The sequence below is a fragment of the Plasmodium inui genome, assembly GCF_000524495.1.
Source record: "Plasmodium inui San Antonio 1 unplaced genomic scaffold supercont1.10, whole genome shotgun sequence".
NCBI lineage: Eukaryota > Apicomplexa > Aconoidasida > Haemosporida > Plasmodiidae > Plasmodium > Plasmodium inui.
Window position 1 is genome coordinate 567,720 of NW_008481844.1, and position 20,236 is coordinate 587,955.

A 20,236-nucleotide genomic window follows, 5' to 3' on the forward strand; every position below is an offset into this window, starting at 1 on the left:
CCAGCCTGGGTGACAGAGCAAGACTCCGAAAAAAAAGAAAAAAAAAAAAAAAAAAAAATTAAAATGCATGAACAAAGGGAAAGGGTGAAGGTGTGGGATTATGTCACGATTTGTTTGCTTATTTTATTTTTTTCTCAATTTTGGAAAATCGCCGCTTCACACTTTTCCCAAAACGGGAACAGATTGAAGCGACACTTCTATGGACGCAAATACACACACCTGTTGTGTGACTCACATTTTGAAGGTTTCCCTGGGGATAAAAACATTGGGACATTTTTCACCCTAACAGCAATACAAAGTGTGAGCGGCGAATGGTTCGCTTCTTCTAATGGGGGGTGAGGTGGGGGGAGAAACACACAAACCGCTATGCGGAGAAGCTGGAACGCTTTTTTGCGAAAAACAAATCACTGCTCCCCGTTCTGCATAATGCTGGTGGAGAACGCCTTGATCTTGTTCATGATGTTTAAGTAGCCATTTATTCTGCTCATGGTGAGAAATTCCGAGATGCCGGTCAGCATAATGAAGTCTGGGTTTACGCGTAATATCTCCTCAGGGGGGTAACCACTCAGGCCGTCCACTAAGATGTACACAATTCCTTTGGTCAGCAGTCCGTCTGTGGGGTGGCAAAGTAGGCAAAAATTAAAGCACTGTGTATGTGCTGATGCGGGGAGGGGAGATAGAAATGCGAATCGCTGAACAAAGCAAAGTGCTGGGCAGTTAACCCCTGCGCGCAGCTGTGTCTCACCTGAATCCCCTAACCACGTAATGATCTTCTTCCCCGCACGGGTCTCCACCGTGGGGTAAACGTACACAGTTGACTGGCAGCCCTGCAAAAAGGAGAGCGCGCGAGTTGATGAGTTGTCCACATAGGGACGTACATCTGTTTTGGGGCTCCCCCACACATCAGCGACGCGTTGCTGCGTAATTTGGCCGCCTTACCAACACTTGGTTTTGTCTGTTTTTTAATTCTTCCGGCATCGGCGGGCACTTCCTCCCCAGCAGTATCACTTCTTGGCTTCTAAGAAGAAATATATAAATCGATTTTTTTTTTTTTTTTTTTTTTGTTAAGATGAAAAAGGGTTCCGGCTTGGGGGGCTGCTACTCCAGGAGGGAATACACACAACTTGTGCGTGCGTTCTGCCCTGAAAGTGGAGCCTGTCCGGTTGAATAAACCGCCAAGCACGCCTGCAAAGTGTTTCTTTGGCATATGCGTGAACATATGCATAGAAATATATGCACATGTGCGCGTCCACAAGTGGCATCTTCCTCGTTCTCTCCTTTTTCTCACTTGCGATAGGGATCATTCGGAAGGGCTTGAAAGAACTGCACCGTTTTTCTGAGCTTTGGGGTTAGTTTGTACTGCTCAATGTTTGAATTCCGCGGCGGCTGGCCTCCGGACAGATGTTCCAGTATGTCCCCAAGGTAGGAGTTCCTCCCCTTGCTGTTTCTTAGGTCGCAATTTTTTAAGTAAAGCAAAGAATTGCATTTAACCCTATTTATTTTTTTTCTCCCAAAGGGGCTTACTCTTTTTATAATTTTCAACTCGCTTCTTTTTTGGCTGTAATGTTTTCCACATATCATGGAGCTAACCACAAATGAGTAGAAGACAATGATCTGTAGGTATAGGAAGCAGATTTTTTTTATTTCCCTTTTCTTCATTTTTCTGCAATGACGTACGGTTAGCGGGCACATATTTCACGGGGGGAGAGCGCCGACACGGTGACGAGACGCAAATGGGTTAAACACACATTACGTTGTGGAACTCATTTTTTTAAAAAGTACATTTGTCAGATGGATAAAGTGGAGGGGAAATGCGAGAGGGTTTGAAGTGGATAGCATTTGCGCAGTTTAAGATGTTGGGCGGTGGCAACGGCAGGGCAAGCTCTACGCGGAAGTGGGCCAGACGGGGAATACATATACCATGGACGTATGGATTTGCTTCTGTCTCCATGTGCTGTTATCCCTCCGTGTGCACGGACAGGACAAACCAGCGCCCCGCCAACTCAGAACAGTTTTGTGCAGGCGCTTCATAAACACGCAAGGACGGGTTAGAAGAAGAAAAAAAAAGAAGAAAAGTATCCCCCTTTACGCCCGCATGCTCTCTACGCTTTCGCGGAACTCTATAAAGGACGTATCACAACATGTGGAGCAAACCTGAAGGGGCGTACATTGAAGCAGTGCATAGATAATACATTCCTGCAGCTTCCCCTTTGTTGACAGTACAGATGGGAGAACAAAAAAGGGTTTTCCTAACCCAGCTGCATGTGGAGTAACGCAAATTTATTCTACTCCCTTTTTGGTTCCTCATGTTTGGCTAGGTTATATCCCCTGCGGGAGGGAAATTAAAAAAAAAAAAAAAGAGAAACGCACCGAGGAGAATGTTCAAAGGGGAACAGTGCAGGACATGGGAAAAAAAAAAATGCTAAATCGGCAGGAGAAACAAAACATACGCACAGATGTTTAATTTGAAGGGTATTAAGTGGACTATTCCTTCTCCCCAATTCCTTCATTTTAAAGTTCCCTTTTTTTTTTCCCTTTTTTTTTTTTTTTTTTTTTTGTCATTTTAAGAAGCAAGGAGGTTGGACGCGCCAGGCGTATGTTTCATCTGAGCGTTTTTTTAAACAAATATAGGATACGCGGCATGGGGCAGCTCTGTTGCATTAGCGGCTTCAACACTCGTTGGATAATTTTTTGCCGAACTGTGCGCTCCGTTTGATGCTGGAAGGTGCCCTCTTCGTGTCTGCGTCTGGAAGGCGCCCCTTTCATGTCTGCGTTTGGAAGGCCCCTCTTTCGTTTCTGCGTCTTCTTTTGAAGCCTTTTAGGAAACGGCGAATAGGGGGGGAGCCGCAGACAGGTATGAGGTTAGGAGGCGAGGCGCCGGATCGATCCATAGCTCTCCGCCAGGGCTTACCCCTTCTTACCTGATATCCCCCCCGCTGAGGATGGGCGTGAAGGGGCTGTGGTCGATCGTGGCCCCCGTGGGGGTGCGGGTCAACCCGGAGATCTTCACGGGGAAGCGAATTGCCATCGACGTGAGCATCTGGCTGTACGAGCTGACGTACGCGAATAACCTGAAGGTGCTACGAAATGGAGGCGTAGACAACATGAGCATCTTTAATGACCTGTGGATGGATTTCTCTGAAAATATGAGCAGCGACATAAGGCCGGACAATCTGAAGAAGGTGCATCTCTACTTCTTCTTCCTGCGCATATGCAAACTGCTCTATTATAACATAAGGCCTATTTTCATATTTGACGGAACCCCCCCCGAACTGAAAAGGAAAACGATTTTCCAGAGAAACATCAGGAGGAGAAACCATGAGGAGAGGTTCAAGAAGACCGCCGAAAAACTTATTTACAATTATTACCAAAGGACTTTATTAAAATCGCTGAAAAGTAGGAGTACCTCAAGGAAGAAAAGTTCTAATGGAAAAGAGGCTATCTCTCAAGGACGGTCTTCCACATCGGTCGGATTAGACACCAGAGTGGAAAGCAACCCGTCTGCTTCTGCTTCTGCGTCTCCTTTTCCTGCCGCTTCTGCGCAACACACCTATGAGCTGATCGAAATATACGATAGCATTCGAGAAAATGATGCCTCCCTTGCCAGCATGGTAGAGCACATAGGTAACGTCCCCATTAGCATCAAGGACGTTTTGAATATATGTAACGACGAAGATCTGAAGAAGATACAGAACAAGGTGCTTATGATTACCGATTTGGAGGTGCTAGCCGGGGGGATGAGCGGAAAGATGAAAGGGAAGGAGATACCAAGTGGTCTGGAGGAGATACCAAATGATCGGAAGGAGAATGGGGAAAGGGACAGCGGGGTGGACAGTGCTGCAGAGGAGGGAAGGACCAAAGACGAGGATGAATATGCGACCATTATGAGAGGAGAATCTCCACCAGTGAGTGAACACCTAAATGACATGGAAAACCAAATTGACGAAGAGATTGTCCGGAAGAAACACCTAGCCAGGAAGAAGTACTATGAGAGCATCCCTAAAAATTTCAAGGGCTTCCTGTGTATGCGTCGGCCGGTCGATATTATCGACATAAGCAACTATAGTACGGACATTCTGGAGTTCACGCGCAAATTGGGCGAGGGGGAGGGCCAAGAGGTTGGAGCGGATGAAGTGGGCCAAGCGGTTGGAATGGATGAAGCGGTCGAACAGGGGAGACCCGCAAAGGACCCTACAGAGGGGTATATCCTCCACAGAGGGGAGCCAGAAAGGTCGTTAATGGCACCAAATACGAAGCAGCGTAGCGTGGAGAAGAGGGGAGGACCAGACAATGCATACGTTCTCCTCAGCGAGGGGGACACCCCGGAAAAGGAGGAGCCCGACGAGGAAAACCTGAACCGGGAAACCCCCCAAAAGGAGAACCCCCCCCACAAGGAACAGATCAACATCCTGGAGCTGCCCCCCACCTTTGACCGGGCTGACCTGTTCCACGAGGGGAAAGACGAATACAAAGTGTACTACGTAAACAACGAGGAAATAAAAATCCCCCTCTTCAAGGAGCTAAACAAGGACGTGTTTGAAAAACTCCCCATCAAATTGCAGTACCAGATTTTGCAAGACATAAAAGAAGAGTGGTATGTAGACAATAGGGTAAAGGCCATAAAGGCCAAAGACGACATGGACATATTTTCGCAGGTGCAGTTGGAGACATACGTGAGGATGATTAAGACAGATTTCGAAATTGAGAAACTCAAAATAAAGATGGCTGAGAAGATACAGAAAGCGGATGGAGAACTCGTCATTAATAAAGAGATGTCCAAACAATTGGACAGTATCAGCATCAGGGATTACAACGATGTGGTTAGGAAAAAGAAGAAGAAGAAGAAAAAAAAATACTTCAATGAGATTCTGAACGAATGCTATTTCGAGGGGGAAGATGAGCAATACAAGGAGCTATACGTTAAGGGGGAGGAAGACGACGACGAGGAAGCAGGAATGGTGATGAATGCACAAGTAGTGGGAGAGAGGCTCGCAAAGGGGGAAGATGACGGAAGCGTACGCCACGATCAGCGCATCTCCATAGAGGCCTATGGACAAGTAGAACGGGCCAGAAGGAGGGACGTGACTAGGCCCAAAAGGGAACAGCACGGGGAGGATAACCAACCGGAGAACGGACCGGAGAACGGACCGGAGGACGAAAAAAAGGCGCTGATTAAAATGGAGAAGGAATTTAAGCAGGACCTGCTGCTCGACGATGAGGAGCTTTTCGGGGAAGATCTCCTGCGAGTGGTGGACGAGGACGGGCAGCAAATTGAGGAGAATCCAGTTGAGGAGAAGCAAACTGAGGAGGAACAAGTGGAGGGGCATCCCCTTCAGGGAAGCACCCCTCCCAAGGGGGAAACCCCACCTGGAGCGAACAAGGCAGATGCGGGGGAGCAGATCACCCTCTTGAGACAGGTCGATATATACGAGAATAGGTATTCTCCCCCAAACCTTCACAGCAGTGGAGATGACTTCGAAAATTGCAGTGTTGACGAGAAGGAGCAAAGAGAAGAAGACCTGGAGCGGCCAATCGAAGAGAACGAGGGGCTGCAAATCGTACAGGACGTGATTGACCTAACCAGCAATGATGAACAGGCGGAGGGGGAGGTCGACGAGCGGGGCGCGGATAGAGACACGTTCGCCGTCGTGTCGCCTCGCCAAGGACTGAAAGGGGTGATGACCCCCCTTGAGAGGAATGCTACTCCTGCTGGAGATCCCTCCGAGGGTCACAAACAGAGGGAGATATCCATCGGGATGAGTGATGGAGAAGAAATATGCCAGCCATCCAATGAGCCACACATTAGCGCTGAGAAGGAAGTACGTGATGAAGTGATGCAGATTCTTCAGGCAGCTCCACGAGGTGGGGAGAGGGCACATGTTGAGGCCCCCCCTCTGCATGATAAGGTAGACAGTTTAATAGTTGATTCTTCGAATGGGGAGGAGTCATCGGAAGGGGAAGACAAACAGAAAATCTCCGAGGAGATAAAAAAGGTGCAGAAAAGGGTGAAGCAGAAGGTAAAGCGATTTATGAGCAAAGACGAAATAAACAATCTGCTTCTGAACAAGGTGGACCTGGGCAACGTAGGGAAGGAGAGCTATCTGGAGAACCTGCTGAGCAATAAGGTGTTGCTGGACCGGTTCGGCGTCGGAGGGGAGGCAGGAGAGGCAGAAGAGGCGGGGGCTGAGGAGGTGGGCGATGAATCCAGCTATGAAGTCCGCGATGAAGTCCGCGATGAAGCCCACTATAAACCCCGTCATGAAGACATCCTGGCCACCGAATTGCTCGATGGGGAAGGGTCCCCCCCTGATGATCGTGACCACATGCGCGATAGCCGCGCGCTGGACGCCTACCTCGACCAAACGAACAAAGAGAACGAGCATCTGGTGAGGGAGTATAAAAAGCTAAAAAAAAACAACATCGAAATAAATGAAGAAATGAATGAAGACATCAAAATTCTTCTGAACATGTTTGGAATCCCCTATGTTCAGTCCCCCTGCGAAGCGGAGGCCCAGTGTTCCTACCTCAACTGCAACAATCACTGTGACGCGATTATAAGTGATGACTCCGATGTGCTTGTCTTCAGTGGAAAAACGGTGATTAAAAATTTTTTTAATAGGAAAAAAACGGTAGAGGTATATGAAAGGAAGCTCATAGAGGACAAGTTGGGTCTGTACCAAGATGAACTAATCAATCTGTCGTTACTATGCGGATGTGATTATACCATTGGAGTCCACGGTGTAGGAATAGTAAACGCATTGGAGATTATTAAAGCCTTCCCTACCTTTGACGATTTGAAGAAATTGAAGGAGATCGTATCGAACCCCTTTCGAGATCTAAGCAAAGATGACAAATATTTCAACAACGAAGAAGTCAAGCGTTTTTTAAAAACGCACAAAAATTATAAGCTAAATTGGATCTTCCCGCGCAATTTTCCCGACAGGGAAGTATACAAATGCTTCAAATATCCGAAGGTCTGTACAGACATAGAGAAGTTTCAATGGCATGTTCCAAACCTGAGTCATATCAGCAGATTTTTGCACAAAGCGACGAACATCCCGGAGGAGAAAATTCACAATGTGCTGAGTCCCATTTTGCAAAAATACGATGTTAATGTTAGAAGTTACCAGCTCAAGATTGATGATTTTTTCCCCATCATTCAGAGGAAGAGAAAGAGCGTCGACGATCTGATACACATCATTCGGGACACCCAGAAGGGAAAAAGAAGGGACACCAGCAGCGGTAAAAGAGGCAAAGGCGGCAAGACAAGGAACGCCACTATAGGAGGCAGCTCCCCACTGGGCAGAGACATCACGTCTCTTATTGACTTGAACCCTGCGGGGGTCATTCGGTCCAAGCGCATGTCGGCGGCAATGGACGGCATAAAGGGGCGCGCCCGCAAAAGGGGCTCCTCAGGAGGGGCGCCGAAATAAGCGGTTATGCAAGCGGTGATATGCGGCTGAGCCCCGTTCGGGGGCTTCCCTTCGCGCATTCCCTTTTTGTCAATTCTCCACGCTGTTACGCTGTTTGTTACGCCGTTTGTTACTCTGTTTGTTACGCTGTTTGTTACTCCGTTTGTTACGCCTTTTTTTTTTGGTACGTTTTTTGGTGCATTCAGTCACACAGTGGCGCCTGCGTGTTGGCGTTACTATTGGCATTACTCCTGGCGTCAGTGTTTGTTTTAGCGTCCCTGTCCCTTTCACAGACCTGTCACAGACCTTGTCATCATCACTGTTGTCATTATCGAAACCGTTACCCTTTGCGGTGGGGTCATTCTTATCGTTCATGTGCATGCGCACGAGAAAAAAAAAAAAAATTTGAAATGTTTAGCAGTGCAAAGGAGGAGAGGCGAACATGCTACATGGGCGACCTTAACGTAAAGGGCGCTATGCACCCGGCAGCGTGCACCCGCACTGTCGCCTCTCGCGTTTTCTTCTTTTTTTTTCCCCGCCCGGTCAGTTGATCGCTGGCGGCACGTAGTTGGGGTCCTTCTTCAGAATGACGATTCCTTCGAGAGTGTCACTGATGGGGATGTCTGCGGAGGGGGGGGAGCGGTAAAGTGGTAGGTGGCAGCGGTAAAAGAGCAGAGGCCAAATCAGCAGCACACGCAACTGGTCCACTTACACTCCTCCGTGGCTATCTCCGCGCGGTCCGTGTGCAGGAGAAGGACGGGCGTCACGTGGGTCTGGAACCCCGTGATTGTTTTGGGCTTCCCGGCTTGCCCGACGACGTCTACGGCCTGGACGGGGGTAACAAGGGGGAGATTATGAGGGAGTGCCCAAATGGATGCAATGGGGGGGATGCAAAAAGGTCCAAGGAGGGGGCGGCCAAAGGGATGTAACGACGGGATGGCCAAATGGAGGCAATGGGGGGGGACGCCCAAATGTGTATGCCTGTGTTATCATATGTAGGGGATGCAAATCGTCGCTGTGGCGACGCGCTAACCTGGCCGACGCGCACCGAGATGGGAAGTGGCTCCAAGTCCTCGTTGACGGTGACGAGCATGCGGGGGTAAATGCAGGGCACAAGGTGATACAGCAGGTAGTGGTACTTTCCCAATATGGTGGTCTTCAATTGGAGACACGCGTGGATGGTGACGAGGAGAGATCCCAACGCTACGTGGTTGATGATGGATCGATTCGAATGAAGGGGGTTAATCGTTAGTAGCCCTTTTCCCATATAGAGCAGACCTTGAGACAGTCTCACAACAAAGGTGGCATTGGTATCTTTGGAATAGAAGGTGGATAACTGTCTCAGTAAGATTGCTATACGTGAGTTATTCGTCCCGGCACCAACAAAGCCTAGGGACATAATTGCATGCAAAGCGACATCTGCGTCTTGGTCATGAGTCAGTTTGGAGAGGATGTCTACGATGTTGGGTTTAGGGAAGGAGGTGAATAATAACGCGAGGGCTAAGGGGACTGCTTTCTTTTGGTTCAAATTTGAGTACTGTAAAAAGTGGTCTATAATTCTAGTGGTCATTTCGGAACTGATATCATCCGTGAGGGCTATGAGGGCAATGTTAAGGATAGCTACACACTGGTCTAGGTTGTCTTCCGCCTGGGGGGTAGTGCCTCCTGCGCCATTTGCGGTGCCACTAGCTGCGCCACTTCCCCCGTTTGCATTACCTTTCCCGTCAGCTGATCCCCCCTTGGCGCTCTTACTACCTATGGTGTTGTTGGCCCGCTTGCCATCCGAAACGGAGCCTTTCCCTTCCGAAACCCCAGGGAGAGTAGTTTTTCCATCAGAAGCATTACCACCATGGGAGGGAGGATTATGACTATCACTTGGCTTCGAAAAACTATCCATATTAACCTTCTTGTCATTTCTCTTCTCTACCAGAAGTTGTAGCATTTTTTGGACCTTCAAAACATCATTGGAGCCAGCAAAGGACATACCCTCTACCGTGGTCATCATATATTTTGCGATTGGATGTTTGATGATTTCTAAAGCGGAGAGAGTAGCTTCGCATTTTTCTCTTGAGCAAAGGAATAAGAGGCCTAAAGCGACTGCATACAATTTGGCAATCGGCTGGTCGAGCGAATTTGGAACCTTTTCTCTTTCCATCACTGTGTCAATGATGTATTCTGCAATTTCTCTATTTTGCGAACCGACAAAGACAAGTCCCAACGACACGGCTGCGAAGACGCTGCACTCGATGATGCAGCCATTATCTACTAGAGATGGCATGAGTACATCGAGGAGGCTTTCCTTCCCTGACCCAGCATATGCATAACCAAAGCCTAATATGGCTCCTATTCTTTCCATGGTATTCTCTGCATCTATATGTTCAGATAACAATGCAAAGGCAGGATCGCATTCGCTTTTTACATTAGTACAGGCTAAGCCGAAGGCCATAAGAGAACCCGCCTTGACATACTGATCGGTACTATACTGAAATTTGTCAATTTGGGACAACCCTTCATCGATGTTCCACAAGAGGAGTAATCCCATAGAGGCCGTTGCACTCATCAAGCCATAGTCCTTATTCTTAAAAATCCAGAGAGACGAATTAACCGTCATTAATTTATCCTTACAGAAGGCAGCATTAACAAATGCATTTACAAAGGAGGACGACAGATTCTGTTTTGCAGAATCCCACACATTTGTATTTCTCTTCTCTTCTAAATACGTTTTGTAAATATCTTCTGGCAATTTGGGTTCTTCTACGTCTAAATCTTTGGCTAGCTTCAAAAAGATGGAAGATAAATGTTCCCCTGAGGAAAGACTAGCTAGCTGGTTCAGGTCCATATGAGGATATCGAATCGTTTCCTCTTGGGTGAATTCCAAATGGATGGAATGTCTGGAACAAATTAAAGCCATCTGCTTACATGTCATCATGTCCCCACATTCAAAAAGGAGATCCTTAATCTTCTCTGTCCTGTTTAGTCTCAGTAAGATTTTTAAATATTCCACATGTCTCTTGTGCTTCTTCAAGATGTGGAGAATCACGTCCATCAATTTGTAGTACTCCTCCGTGGAGGAACTGTAATGAGTTATGTTAAGGAGATACAATATAGACCTTTCACAGGATTTCTCATCCACGTATAAGTGAATGTCGTTAATCTTGTCTACCTCTATCAGCAGATCGATTGCCTCATATTCCGTGTTGTGGTTAAAACAGTACGGCACGATGATGTTGACCAATTCGTAGATGTGGCTAATCATGTGCACTCCTTTCGGCATGCTGCCAGGTGAGCCGGCCAGGGGGCCACTACTACCTGCCACGCTGGGGGAAGAGGACGCTCCCGCAGCTGCCACTCCTGCCGCTGATCCTGAAGTGACGGCCGCCACAGAGCCAGACGACTCCTCCTCTTTCACATTCTTAAACTCTACCAAGAGCTTACTGATTAGATTCTTTATATACTCATGACCGTAACTCACTAAATCGCTCTTATTCCCCATGATGATATATTTGACGATGTTGTTCTCATCGCCTATGGTGGTGGACAAGGCACTTATCATATTGCTCATCTTCTTTTTGCATTCTTCGAATTTCATATGCTCATGTATTTCTAGCAGTGTGTTATAATGGGTCTTCAATACCTTCAGAGCTAGCAAGGACGAAGTCAATATTCCACTGGTATCGATTATTTCCTTGTTCAGCATCGTAATGGATAGGTTTACTACATCTGGGTCGTCATCTCGAAGCCTGGTGATCAGCAGCTCCAGTTCTTCCTTTTTTTTCTTCTCCTCTTCGTTCAGTTCTTCATTCTTCATTTTTAGACTGTTCAGTTTTCTCTTCTTGTCCTCCGCTTCCTTGGGCTTCACGGGTACCTTGATGGATACAGCCTGCGGGGGAGCGGTAAAGCGATAAAGCGGGGTAAGCATATGAGGTGTAACGTGGGAGTGGCTCCCTTTTTCTGCCACTTATCAACACTGTTGAGAGCTTCCCTTTCTCCTGTGTCTGGTGCAACCGTCGCGGCGCCACAAAACATGCTCATGAGTTGCCTCCTACCTTCTTGTCCTCAGCCGTCATCGTTCTTCCTCTTATTCGATAGGCAGGCGAGTGAGAAAAAAGGCGGGAACAGAAATTATCTGCACGTGTACGGGGTGGGTACACGTCTGTTCACGCAGAAAAGAAAGTACCAAAGGGGAGCTATGCTTGCATATCATCCACACGTCAACGGGGAGTTGTTCTAGGTGAGGCAGCGTGCACGTCAGGGGTGATCACGTTTGTGGCGATCACGCTTGTGTTGAATCGGGTCCAGCCCTTTTTCTGTGACGATCGCGACAATGGTCCGTGTGCCCGCAGAGTGGGGGGAGGGGGAGAAGAAGCTCTTTTAACGCGTATGCACACCTGTGGAGGGGTTGGCGTTTTTGAATGTACGTAAGTATAGCCGGGCTGGACTCCCCCCAGCAGATGTTTTAAAATGTTCCCTTAAGAGGAAGTGTAAATTGGCTGTTTCGAAACAAATGAGCAGCGGAAGCAAGTATACATGCACTGCGTCGCATTGATCGGTTGGCTCACCGTGCGAAGAGTCGCTCAGAAGGTTTTCTTCTTTTCTTTTCTCTTCTTCAGTATTATTTTATTCTGTATTCTCTTCTTCTCTCTTTTTTTTTCTCTTCTTCTAAATGGTGCCTGGCAGTTGGGCTCGCACTCGACAGCCATATCCGCTTTAGCAGTTGCCGCGGCGCTGAGCCATTCCTTCGCTTCAGCGTCGAAGTGGTGGGGAGTGCTAATGAGGAGAAATATCGAAGATTGCAACGATGATTTCAAACACATGTGCGAAAATATAACTTCACGTAAGGATATTCTTCTGAGTTGGAGTTAAATCAGAATGGAGTGGGGAGGGGGCGGCAAAAAAGCAGTGCTCTCGTACGCGTGTACAAACAAGTGCACATAAATGTAAAGGCATTTGCACGTTCGGCACCTGTGCAGAATTGCACCCAGCATTCCCGAGCCATGCATATTGCTACCTCTGCACTAAGGCAGCCAAATCGTATGCATATGATTGTATGTGCGCATCCATTCAGGGCCTCATTACGTTAAAGGAGGGAACCGAATCGGAGAAGAATAAAGTAAAAGGAAAAAAAGATCGAATAAGCCACGAAATGTAAACATTAAGAACGAACTCAACCGATCATTCCTCGCAGTTTGCATTTTGTAGTTTGCTGTTTACTTTTTCATTTCTCCGGTGTAAATCGTCTGAACAAGTCAGGTAAAAAAAAAAAAAAAATAAGGAACACATCACATCAGGTAAATTCCCCATTTCTATCTCACGAGCCTGCAGTTGCACCCCTCCCGACTTGTTGCACATATACATATGAACAAGAATAACTGAACCAATCCCTCCTCTTTTAGGAGGCATCCATACATAGCTGCATACACACACACACACTTCGACCAAGGGTGTAATTCTTATGCAGCCGTTTGTATAAAGGATTGAGGGCTCATATTGTTCTTTTTTTTCTCTCTTTTTTTCTTTTTCTTTCGATTAAAATGGGAAAAGAAAAGGGTAAGATATAAGAACATTCCTAACGTAACATTTGGTGATGAATAAAGTTGGATCATTTTTTTGTCATATTCACCCTTTTGCCTAACTTTTTATGATGCAAAAATTTTAAAATGCCTTTTTAAAGGAGCTAGCACCAAGCCAGAAGTTGCATTCAACTGAGGGGGGGAACACCAATAGTCAGCAACCTCTCGCCCACTGTTTTCTATTTTCCGCTTACCCAGGGGAGAAGAAATATTTCATCTCTTTTTCGCGTGGGTAGTATTTCCCCCGTTCGCTTTGCCTTCCCAAAGTTGGTGAACCCTTTGGGCTTCTTAACTTTTTTTTCTTCCCTCCGTTTTATTATTTTTTTTTTTTTTTTTGACATAAGTGGAGAACAAAACTCTACGCTGAACTGGGTTTCCCCCCGTTTGTGTGTGCCCATTTTTCCGAGCTATTACCTCCTTTTTGCGCTTCTTCCGTGCTCCTCTTCACGCAGTAGAGTATTCTCCCCACTTTGCGTTCCCCTCACCCGTTGAAATGGAAATAGTAAACGAAGGGTGGATTTTTAAGCAGTCCAAATATTTGAAGCGGTTGCGAAAGAGGTACATGATACTAACGAAGAATTTTATCTGCTCCTTTAAGTCGCAGTATTACCAGGCGGAGAAGCCGACCGAGGTAGGGGTGGTTGGAAGAGGGCAGGTCGGCATTCCCTCCCAATACGCTCCTCATAAGCACCGCTTACCCACTGTGTGTGTGTCGTGTCCCAAGAGGTCACACTATTCATTATGTCCGTCGGCAATGCGTAGTTCCCTCGCTCTGCTCACTTGTCCGAATGATGACACAAATGTACCTTCCGTTGGGAAGACGTGGCTGTGCCCTTGCGTGGGTTCTCCTAGACGTGTGGCTCTCCGTAGGGACGTCCTTTTTTGCCACCCCGTCATGTATAGCTTCCTTCTCTCCCCCCCTGTTCGCAGATCTTGTACCTGAATAATTTCACCGAGCTGACCTCCCTGGAGGATATCCGAAAAATAAAGCTCGTGGAAAATGAGTTGGGCCTGACGAACGTGCACTTGTTTAGCATAAGATACCATAACAGGAAAATTATGTTTGCAACTCTGGACAGGGAGGAGAAGCACAAGTGGATAAGTAAGCGAAGCGGCAGCTTTTACATTTTTACATAGCCCTTTGAAGCGTCACCACATACTTCGTCTTTTTTTTTTTTTTTTTTTGCTTTCCCCCCCATTTTTCGCCCCTTCTCAGAGCACATCAGCAGGCAAATGATCAAACCGACTGTTTTGCTGAGCGAGTGAAGTGGTAGATTGGTTAGCGACAGTGTGGCAGCAGCGCGATGGGCGCAGCGGGGGTGCTCTTTTAATCCATCCACCTGGCGAGTTGTAGCGGCCTGTCCCGTGCGCCTCCTTTCTTAGAAGCCTCCTTTCGCGTTATGCTCTTTTCGCTGCTCCGTCGTGGCTTCCCCATTTTGTGAGTAACTTGACATGACTCAAGTGTCAGCCAAGGTGCGCGTAGAAAATCGGGCCGATGAAATACACCCACGTGAAGAAAAAGAACCTCGGCGCGTCAAACCCGTTTCACTTTAAAAAAAAAAAAAACTACATCCCCCATCACGTTCATTTTCGCGAATCACTTCGGGAAGGTCGGCGTTAAATAATTGTCATACTTGTTGTTTTCGTCAAAGTTGTATACACATAGGCAATTCAAACTGAGATAATTTTTTAGATCTGCCTTTAGCCTGCACAGAGGAAGGGGAAAGGGGGAGGAAGACAATCAAGACAGGCTAATAAACTGACAGTAATGCCATCGGAGGTACATATATGCATGTACAGACTTAAAGTTGGAGCGAAGTGGGATAATCTGCCCTGATAGGAAGCTAAACGGCATGCAACCTGATGAGTTGCTTTTCCCTCACCTGCCACTTTGCTCGCTTTCCTGCGGCTCGTCAATTTTAGTGAGGAGATTCAAAATAAAGGATTTGTCCTTTTTCTTTTCCATTTCTTTTTCCTTCTTCTTCTTTTTCAGCAACTCGGTGTTCTGTTCGTTTATTTCGTTTAGGATGTCATTGGTCATGTCATCGTCTACTTTTATCTGCTCATTGTTTTTGTAAATGTACTTGAGTTCCTCGACGGCCTTCTTGTTGCCTAAGGAGCGGGGGTGCAAAAGGAGGTATGTCATCAAGGAGGTATTTGCGAGGGAAGCATGTCTTCAAAGAAGCATGTGCTCAAAGAAGCATGTATATACTTTCATACACACATGGACGCGTAGAATGCTCCGAAGAGGGAGTGTTCAACCGTTTCCCAAATTACCTTTCACCGCCCTATATTTTATCTCGTCGTTTTTGCTGAACGAGAGTCTGAAGTCGTGTTCGCCATTCTTGTTGTCCTTTAAGCTCTGGTGTGGGGGGAAGCGGCGGCCGATAAATGTGGACGGGAAAAGCAACGGCCAAGAATGTAAGGGGAAAAGCAGCGGCCAAGAATGTAAGGGGAAAAGCAGCGGCCAAGAATGTAAGGGGAAAAGCGGCAGCCGCTAGTGTGATGTGTGCGACAAATCGCGAAAGGGGATAACTGCGCTGCTTTCATCAAACTGTTTGACGATCATGTGTGGCGGAGTCTTTCCCTAGTGCTACCCCTCCCCCCCAATGCACGTTTCCCATCGATGGGAACTCACCTCGTAAGCCTTTATAGCATCCTTGAAGTAAACAAATTTTACGTAAAACATGTTGCTGTTTTTTTTTCCAAAGTGGATGCCTTCACCGAGTAGCGGTCCATCTGGAGGCGCGTGTGCAAAGGGGGAAAAAGAGGAAAATAAAGTAAAACAAAATAAAGTAAAACAAAATAAAGTATAATAAAATAACGTAAAAACAAAGAATAATAAAAAGAATAAACCAAGAGGGGAAAACACATGAACAGCAAACGGGGGGAAAAAGAAAAAGGCATATTTCATGTGGTTTCTCCTGATTAGCAATAGCGTTGGCCCCTCCCGATTGGCAACAGAGTTGGCCTCTCCCCCCATGGGAACTCTTTCCCCTTACATTTACTAAATATTTCAGTTATTTCAAATCTGTTTTTATCGATGGGGATGTTTTTACAAATGATAATTCCATTGCTGTTGAGGATTTCATTCATTTAGGAGAAAGCTGTGTTTTTTGTGCGTCGTTGCTACATGAGAGGGGGAAGTCTTTTTTCTTCTATGCGTCAATATGCCCAGCTAACACGTTGCGCATACAGAGCAAGGGAAGGTCGAACCGACGGGAGTGTATGGTTGGCCTTATCTACAAACCGGGCCTCCTTAAAATGATACGGCAGAGCAGCGATGTCCTGTCGTAATGCTCATTTGTATGGAAGTTCATTTGGGTATACCCTCCTCCACCGCTCCATGAGCGAAGGAATCGTCTTGGTGAATTATTCGATTGGCGACGCGTCATTATTGAAAGAAGCGATCGCTCAGCTGACGAGGTTTTCCCCTTTTGTTACTGTGCTGCGTTTTGTTTCACTTAAAAAAGTTGCGATGGTGTGGCTTTGTTTATTCCTTGCGCATATTTTTCACTTAGCGAAATTCTTGCCACGGGGTTAAGCAAAATTATGACCTCGTTCAACTGGTTTTATCACCGCGAATGAAAGCTTGAAAATGGGGGCGCCTCGCAACGACACACCATGCTCTTTCTCGCGTGCGCACCGTTTGTGCGTTTTCTTTTATTTTACTTTATTCTGTTTTACCTTATTCTGTTTTACTTCATTTTTATTTTTTTTTGTGCGTACCTTCGTTTGTACATCTTTTTTGGTGCGCAAAAAGGGAATGCCCGTTTTGGCCGCTTTTCTTTTCCTCCCCTCGCCACCTCCTTTCGACAGGCACATCCTTTCTTGTTCCTGATTGTGGTGAATTGCTGAGCGCTTCTCCTCCCCTTTAGGGTAAATTGTGGCACTACGGCGTAAGCTTGAGCGGAACGGAATTTTTATCAAAAAGGGGTGAGCAAAGGGTGAGTAAAGGGAGGGGAAAGGACCATAGAGACGAGGCAGCGATCAACCTTCCTTCGACCAACCGTCCTGTGGTGAAAACTCCTACGATGGCACGTGTGAGGGAGAGCCCCCCGAGGAATGCCAAACATGAAACGTTCATTTCATCACCTTTGATCAGTTATTAGTTGCCTCCCCGATAAATCTCCCTCCTTGGTGAAGCTCCGTATGACCCTTCAATTGGGGCACGCACTCGGGCAAGGAAAAAGCGGGGAGACACTGAGAAATGGGCAGCCCCACGGACCCAAGCCCGCTTCGCCATTCATTTTGGATTAGTTGTGCGCCGCGGATGAAGGGCCACAGGTGTAGATATGCGGATCAGTGCATCCTTTTTTTTATGCATTTATTTGCCACAAGCAGACATATACACAGCGTCCTGCTGGCACAAAAAAAAGACCAACCTGGTTGTGGCAAACGGTCTGTACATCGGTTGGGGTGGTTCGAATGAAGTTTTACTCGAGGATTACAAAAAAAAAAAAAAAAAAGCGCCTTGGGAGGGAAGCGGCAACGGTGTAATGTTACAAAGGGGCAATGGTGCACTGTTGCAACGGGACGTGCGCTCTCGACTTCGTTGGGAGCACTCACATCACTGCTCCGTTTCGTTTGCACCGTCGGTCGCGTCTTCGGCGTACACCTCTTCCGTCGCCTCGTCTTCCTCCTCCATAGCATCGTCCTCCACGGCTCCCTCTTCGTCCGCTCCATCTTCCTCCTCCTCCACTGCTGCCTCTTCCTCCTCCTCCGCATCCGTGCTGTCGCTCAAGTCGAACTCCCGCCTGTGATCGCAGCGCAGGACGCCCCGGAAGACGTCCTTGATCTCGCTGAGGATGAACTTAAAATCATTTTTTCGGATGCGCAGAGTGTTCACGTCCGCCACGGTGTCGTAGCAGATTTGCTCAGAGTTACTATAGGCAATTTTGGAGAAAACGGAAGGCCAGTAGTCCCTTTTGTTAAGCGGACTAAAGCCATACAGAAGAGTGTCATCCGAATCGTTAATGTGACATACGACGAGGTGGTACGTCTTGTACTTATCATTGCAGTAAGACTGAAATGAGGAGAACATGTTGGAAATAAATCTCAACTCAAATGGATGAGTATACGAGTTTCTAGCAGTCTGAAATATATCCATAAAAATTTTCAAATCAGAAGTGATGTTGATACTTTTCTTGTTACTCTCCATGATTTTTTTAATTAGGACACTTAAATAGCTAGCTGCGTTTTTGTGTAGATGTTTCTCAATAAGTTTGTCGTAGATCTCGGACTGCTTGAGTCGGTCCTTAAAGATGTTGAATAGGAAATCGGACGTCTTAAGGCAGTTATACAGATATGAATCCATTTTTTTGATTCTGTTAATGTAGATGTAGATAAGGACGATGAGGAAGTAAAAGCTGTCACTGTTGTAGAGGACGTAGGTTCTTCGTTTCCATGCGAGACTATTCATCGGTTTGATTATCTTTATAAAGGCCTTTAGCTTAATGAGGATCTCATTTTGTTTTTTCAAATCCAGTTGCCTGAAATTTCCGGTGAATTCTTTTATCTCGATATGACACATTGTTCGGATTCTATTGAATGTGTTCTTAACATTCTTGTGATCATAGATGTATATGCGTTCATCGATTTCTAGGGACTCGTTTAGTGACATGAAAGACAGCATGGGTAGCAGCCCTCGCTCACGGTCAAACGAGATGAAGTGCCCATTGGATATGTTCATCGAATCGTTGTGCAGATTTTTTATCTCCCTGTTGTAATAATCATATGTCACTCCGTCCGTTTTCAAATAAGAGATTAGGGACACGCTCGAGATGAATATGATGGCGGAGGAGTCGTCTTCGCTCACGCACTGGATGAATGGATAAATCATCAGGCACATGCATTTGTTTTCTTCCTTCACAGTGTTGTAGTAGCTGTGGAGCTTTTGTTGCACGTTTTTTTTTCCTTTTCCTCCTTTGGTGTTGTGGTTACTTCGCGTGTCTGTTGTACCGCCCTGTGTTTCGCCCCCCTCTGTTGCTTCCCCCCCAGTGGAGACTCCCTTCCCCGCGGCGGTGCTACTATATATGGTCATCACGTCCGTCATCTCCCCCTCGCTCAGTACCAAATCCCACTTGTCACTCGTCTCAAAGATCTCATGGTAGGGTCTCCTATTGTCGATAACGAAAAATTTCAAATACCCCACGTAGTTCTTGCTCATAATGGAGGTGAAGAAAGACTCCACCAACGTGTAGACATCGCCATCTGTATTCATATGGGAGCCCATGCCGATGAGGATCACCTCAAAGAAGTAGTCTCGGTAGTAGTCCGCATTCTTGCTGTACACATCTTCATACTTCTTGCAGAAGTTAAGCAGGTCCTCCTTCTTCTCGATCCCATAACTGAATATATTTATGTCCCTCTTGACATTTTTGTGAAAATGGAGAATGTGCTCCGTGCAGATGGAGTCTATATCATTGTAGTAGAAAATGAAGATGTTAAATTTGAACTCCTCGTTTTTGCGGCTAGACAGCTCCTTGATTTCTCTGTTCACGCGCATGTAGTGGTTTACGAATTCTTCCGCCTTTACGAACCCCATCGTGGAGGAGAAGCGGCACGGTTAGGAGCGATTGCAGATGATTAAGCGGATCGGTTAGAGGCGGATCCAGTCACATCTCCGCGCCAAGCGAGGCAGCCTATCGCGCTCTCCCCGTCGACCCCTCTTGCGCCGGAGCGATTGTACACTTAGCCGTGTAGGCCCTATGTACCGCTTCGTACGTCTCAGTGTAAATCGTTAATGAGGGAAATCTCGGTGTAGTTAGGCAGCTTCTTCCCCCCCTTTTCCTCTTCTTATCGCACACTTATCGGGGGTGCCCTCCATGTGCATATATGCCTCGACGGCGTCTGTGAGGAAGTTACGTCTCCCTTTCCCGAAGCTGAAGCGAATTTTCGCACTCGGTTTGGAAGCCGCGATCAGTCGGAGTTATTCCTCCTGTTCGGCGATGTTCCCTTTTGGGAGGTTGATTTATTTTGGCTGATTGACCCCCTTTAGTGAAAGGTGGTGAGTACGCCTTTGCGAAAGGGTTCGCGGTGGGAAGAGGCGCAAGGGGTGTATGTCATTCGTCGAGCTTGTCACGTTCGCCGCGTCTGTCGCGTTCTTCGCGCTTCTCACGTATGTGTTCCTTGGAACGTTCACTTTTTGTGAACCCTCCGGCGAATTGCGCCTCGCTCCTCACGGAGTTTCCCGCGTGCCTTGGGCGTTTAGAGGTGATTTTTTTTTTTTTTTTTTTTTTTTTTTTTTGAGAC

General features: G+C 46.9%; 6 protein-coding genes across 6 annotated transcripts; 2 read left to right on the forward strand and 4 right to left on the reverse strand.

Annotated features, from left to right (window-relative positions):
- Positions 1-404: 404 nt before the first annotated feature.
- On the reverse strand, positions 405-1,659 carry C922_02836 (cysteine desulfuration protein SufE; the record flags this gene model as incomplete). Its single annotated transcript, XM_008818435.1, has 4 exons — positions 405-613; positions 746-827; positions 940-1,018; positions 1,289-1,659. 4 exons carry the CDS (start codon positions 1,657-1,659, stop codon positions 405-407), a joined length of 741 nt encoding a protein of 246 aa, XP_008816657.1.
- A 1,283-nt stretch (positions 1,660-2,942) lies between these two features.
- C922_02837 (DNA excision repair protein ERCC-5) lies at positions 2,943-7,433 on the forward strand (the record flags this gene model as incomplete). The annotated part of the gene is made up of 1 exon (XM_008818436.1): positions 2,943-7,433. The coding sequence occupies one exon, from the start codon at positions 2,943-2,945 to the stop codon at positions 7,431-7,433; it is 4,491 nt and encodes a 1,496-aa protein (XP_008816658.1).
- A 522-nt stretch (positions 7,434-7,955) lies between these two features.
- C922_02838 (26S proteasome regulatory subunit N1) lies at positions 7,956-11,479 on the reverse strand (the record flags this gene model as incomplete). The annotated part of the gene is made up of 4 exons (XM_008818437.1): positions 7,956-8,035; positions 8,125-8,239; positions 8,446-11,292; positions 11,459-11,479. 4 exons carry the CDS (start codon positions 11,477-11,479, stop codon positions 7,956-7,958), a joined length of 3,063 nt encoding a protein of 1,020 aa, XP_008816659.1.
- A 1,996-nt stretch (positions 11,480-13,475) lies between these two features.
- C922_02839 (hypothetical protein) lies at positions 13,476-14,248 on the forward strand (the record flags this gene model as incomplete). The annotated part of the gene is made up of 3 exons (XM_008818438.1): positions 13,476-13,613; positions 13,913-14,084; positions 14,199-14,248. The coding sequence occupies 3 exons, from the start codon at positions 13,476-13,478 to the stop codon at positions 14,246-14,248; spliced, it is 360 nt and encodes a 119-aa protein (XP_008816660.1).
- Positions 14,249-14,579: 331 nt separating this feature from the next.
- On the reverse strand, positions 14,580-16,078 carry C922_02840 (hypothetical protein; the record flags this gene model as incomplete). Its single annotated transcript, XM_008818439.1, has 5 exons — positions 14,580-14,688; positions 14,866-15,094; positions 15,260-15,344; positions 15,621-15,721; positions 15,985-16,078. 5 exons carry the CDS (start codon positions 16,076-16,078, stop codon positions 14,580-14,582), a joined length of 618 nt encoding a protein of 205 aa, XP_008816661.1.
- A 1,474-nt stretch (positions 16,079-17,552) lies between these two features.
- C922_02841 (hypothetical protein) lies at positions 17,553-19,529 on the reverse strand (the record flags this gene model as incomplete). The annotated part of the gene is made up of 1 exon (XM_008818440.1): positions 17,553-19,529. One exon carries the CDS (start codon positions 19,527-19,529, stop codon positions 17,553-17,555), a length of 1,977 nt encoding a protein of 658 aa, XP_008816662.1.
- Between the last annotated feature and the right edge of the window lie 707 nt (positions 19,530-20,236).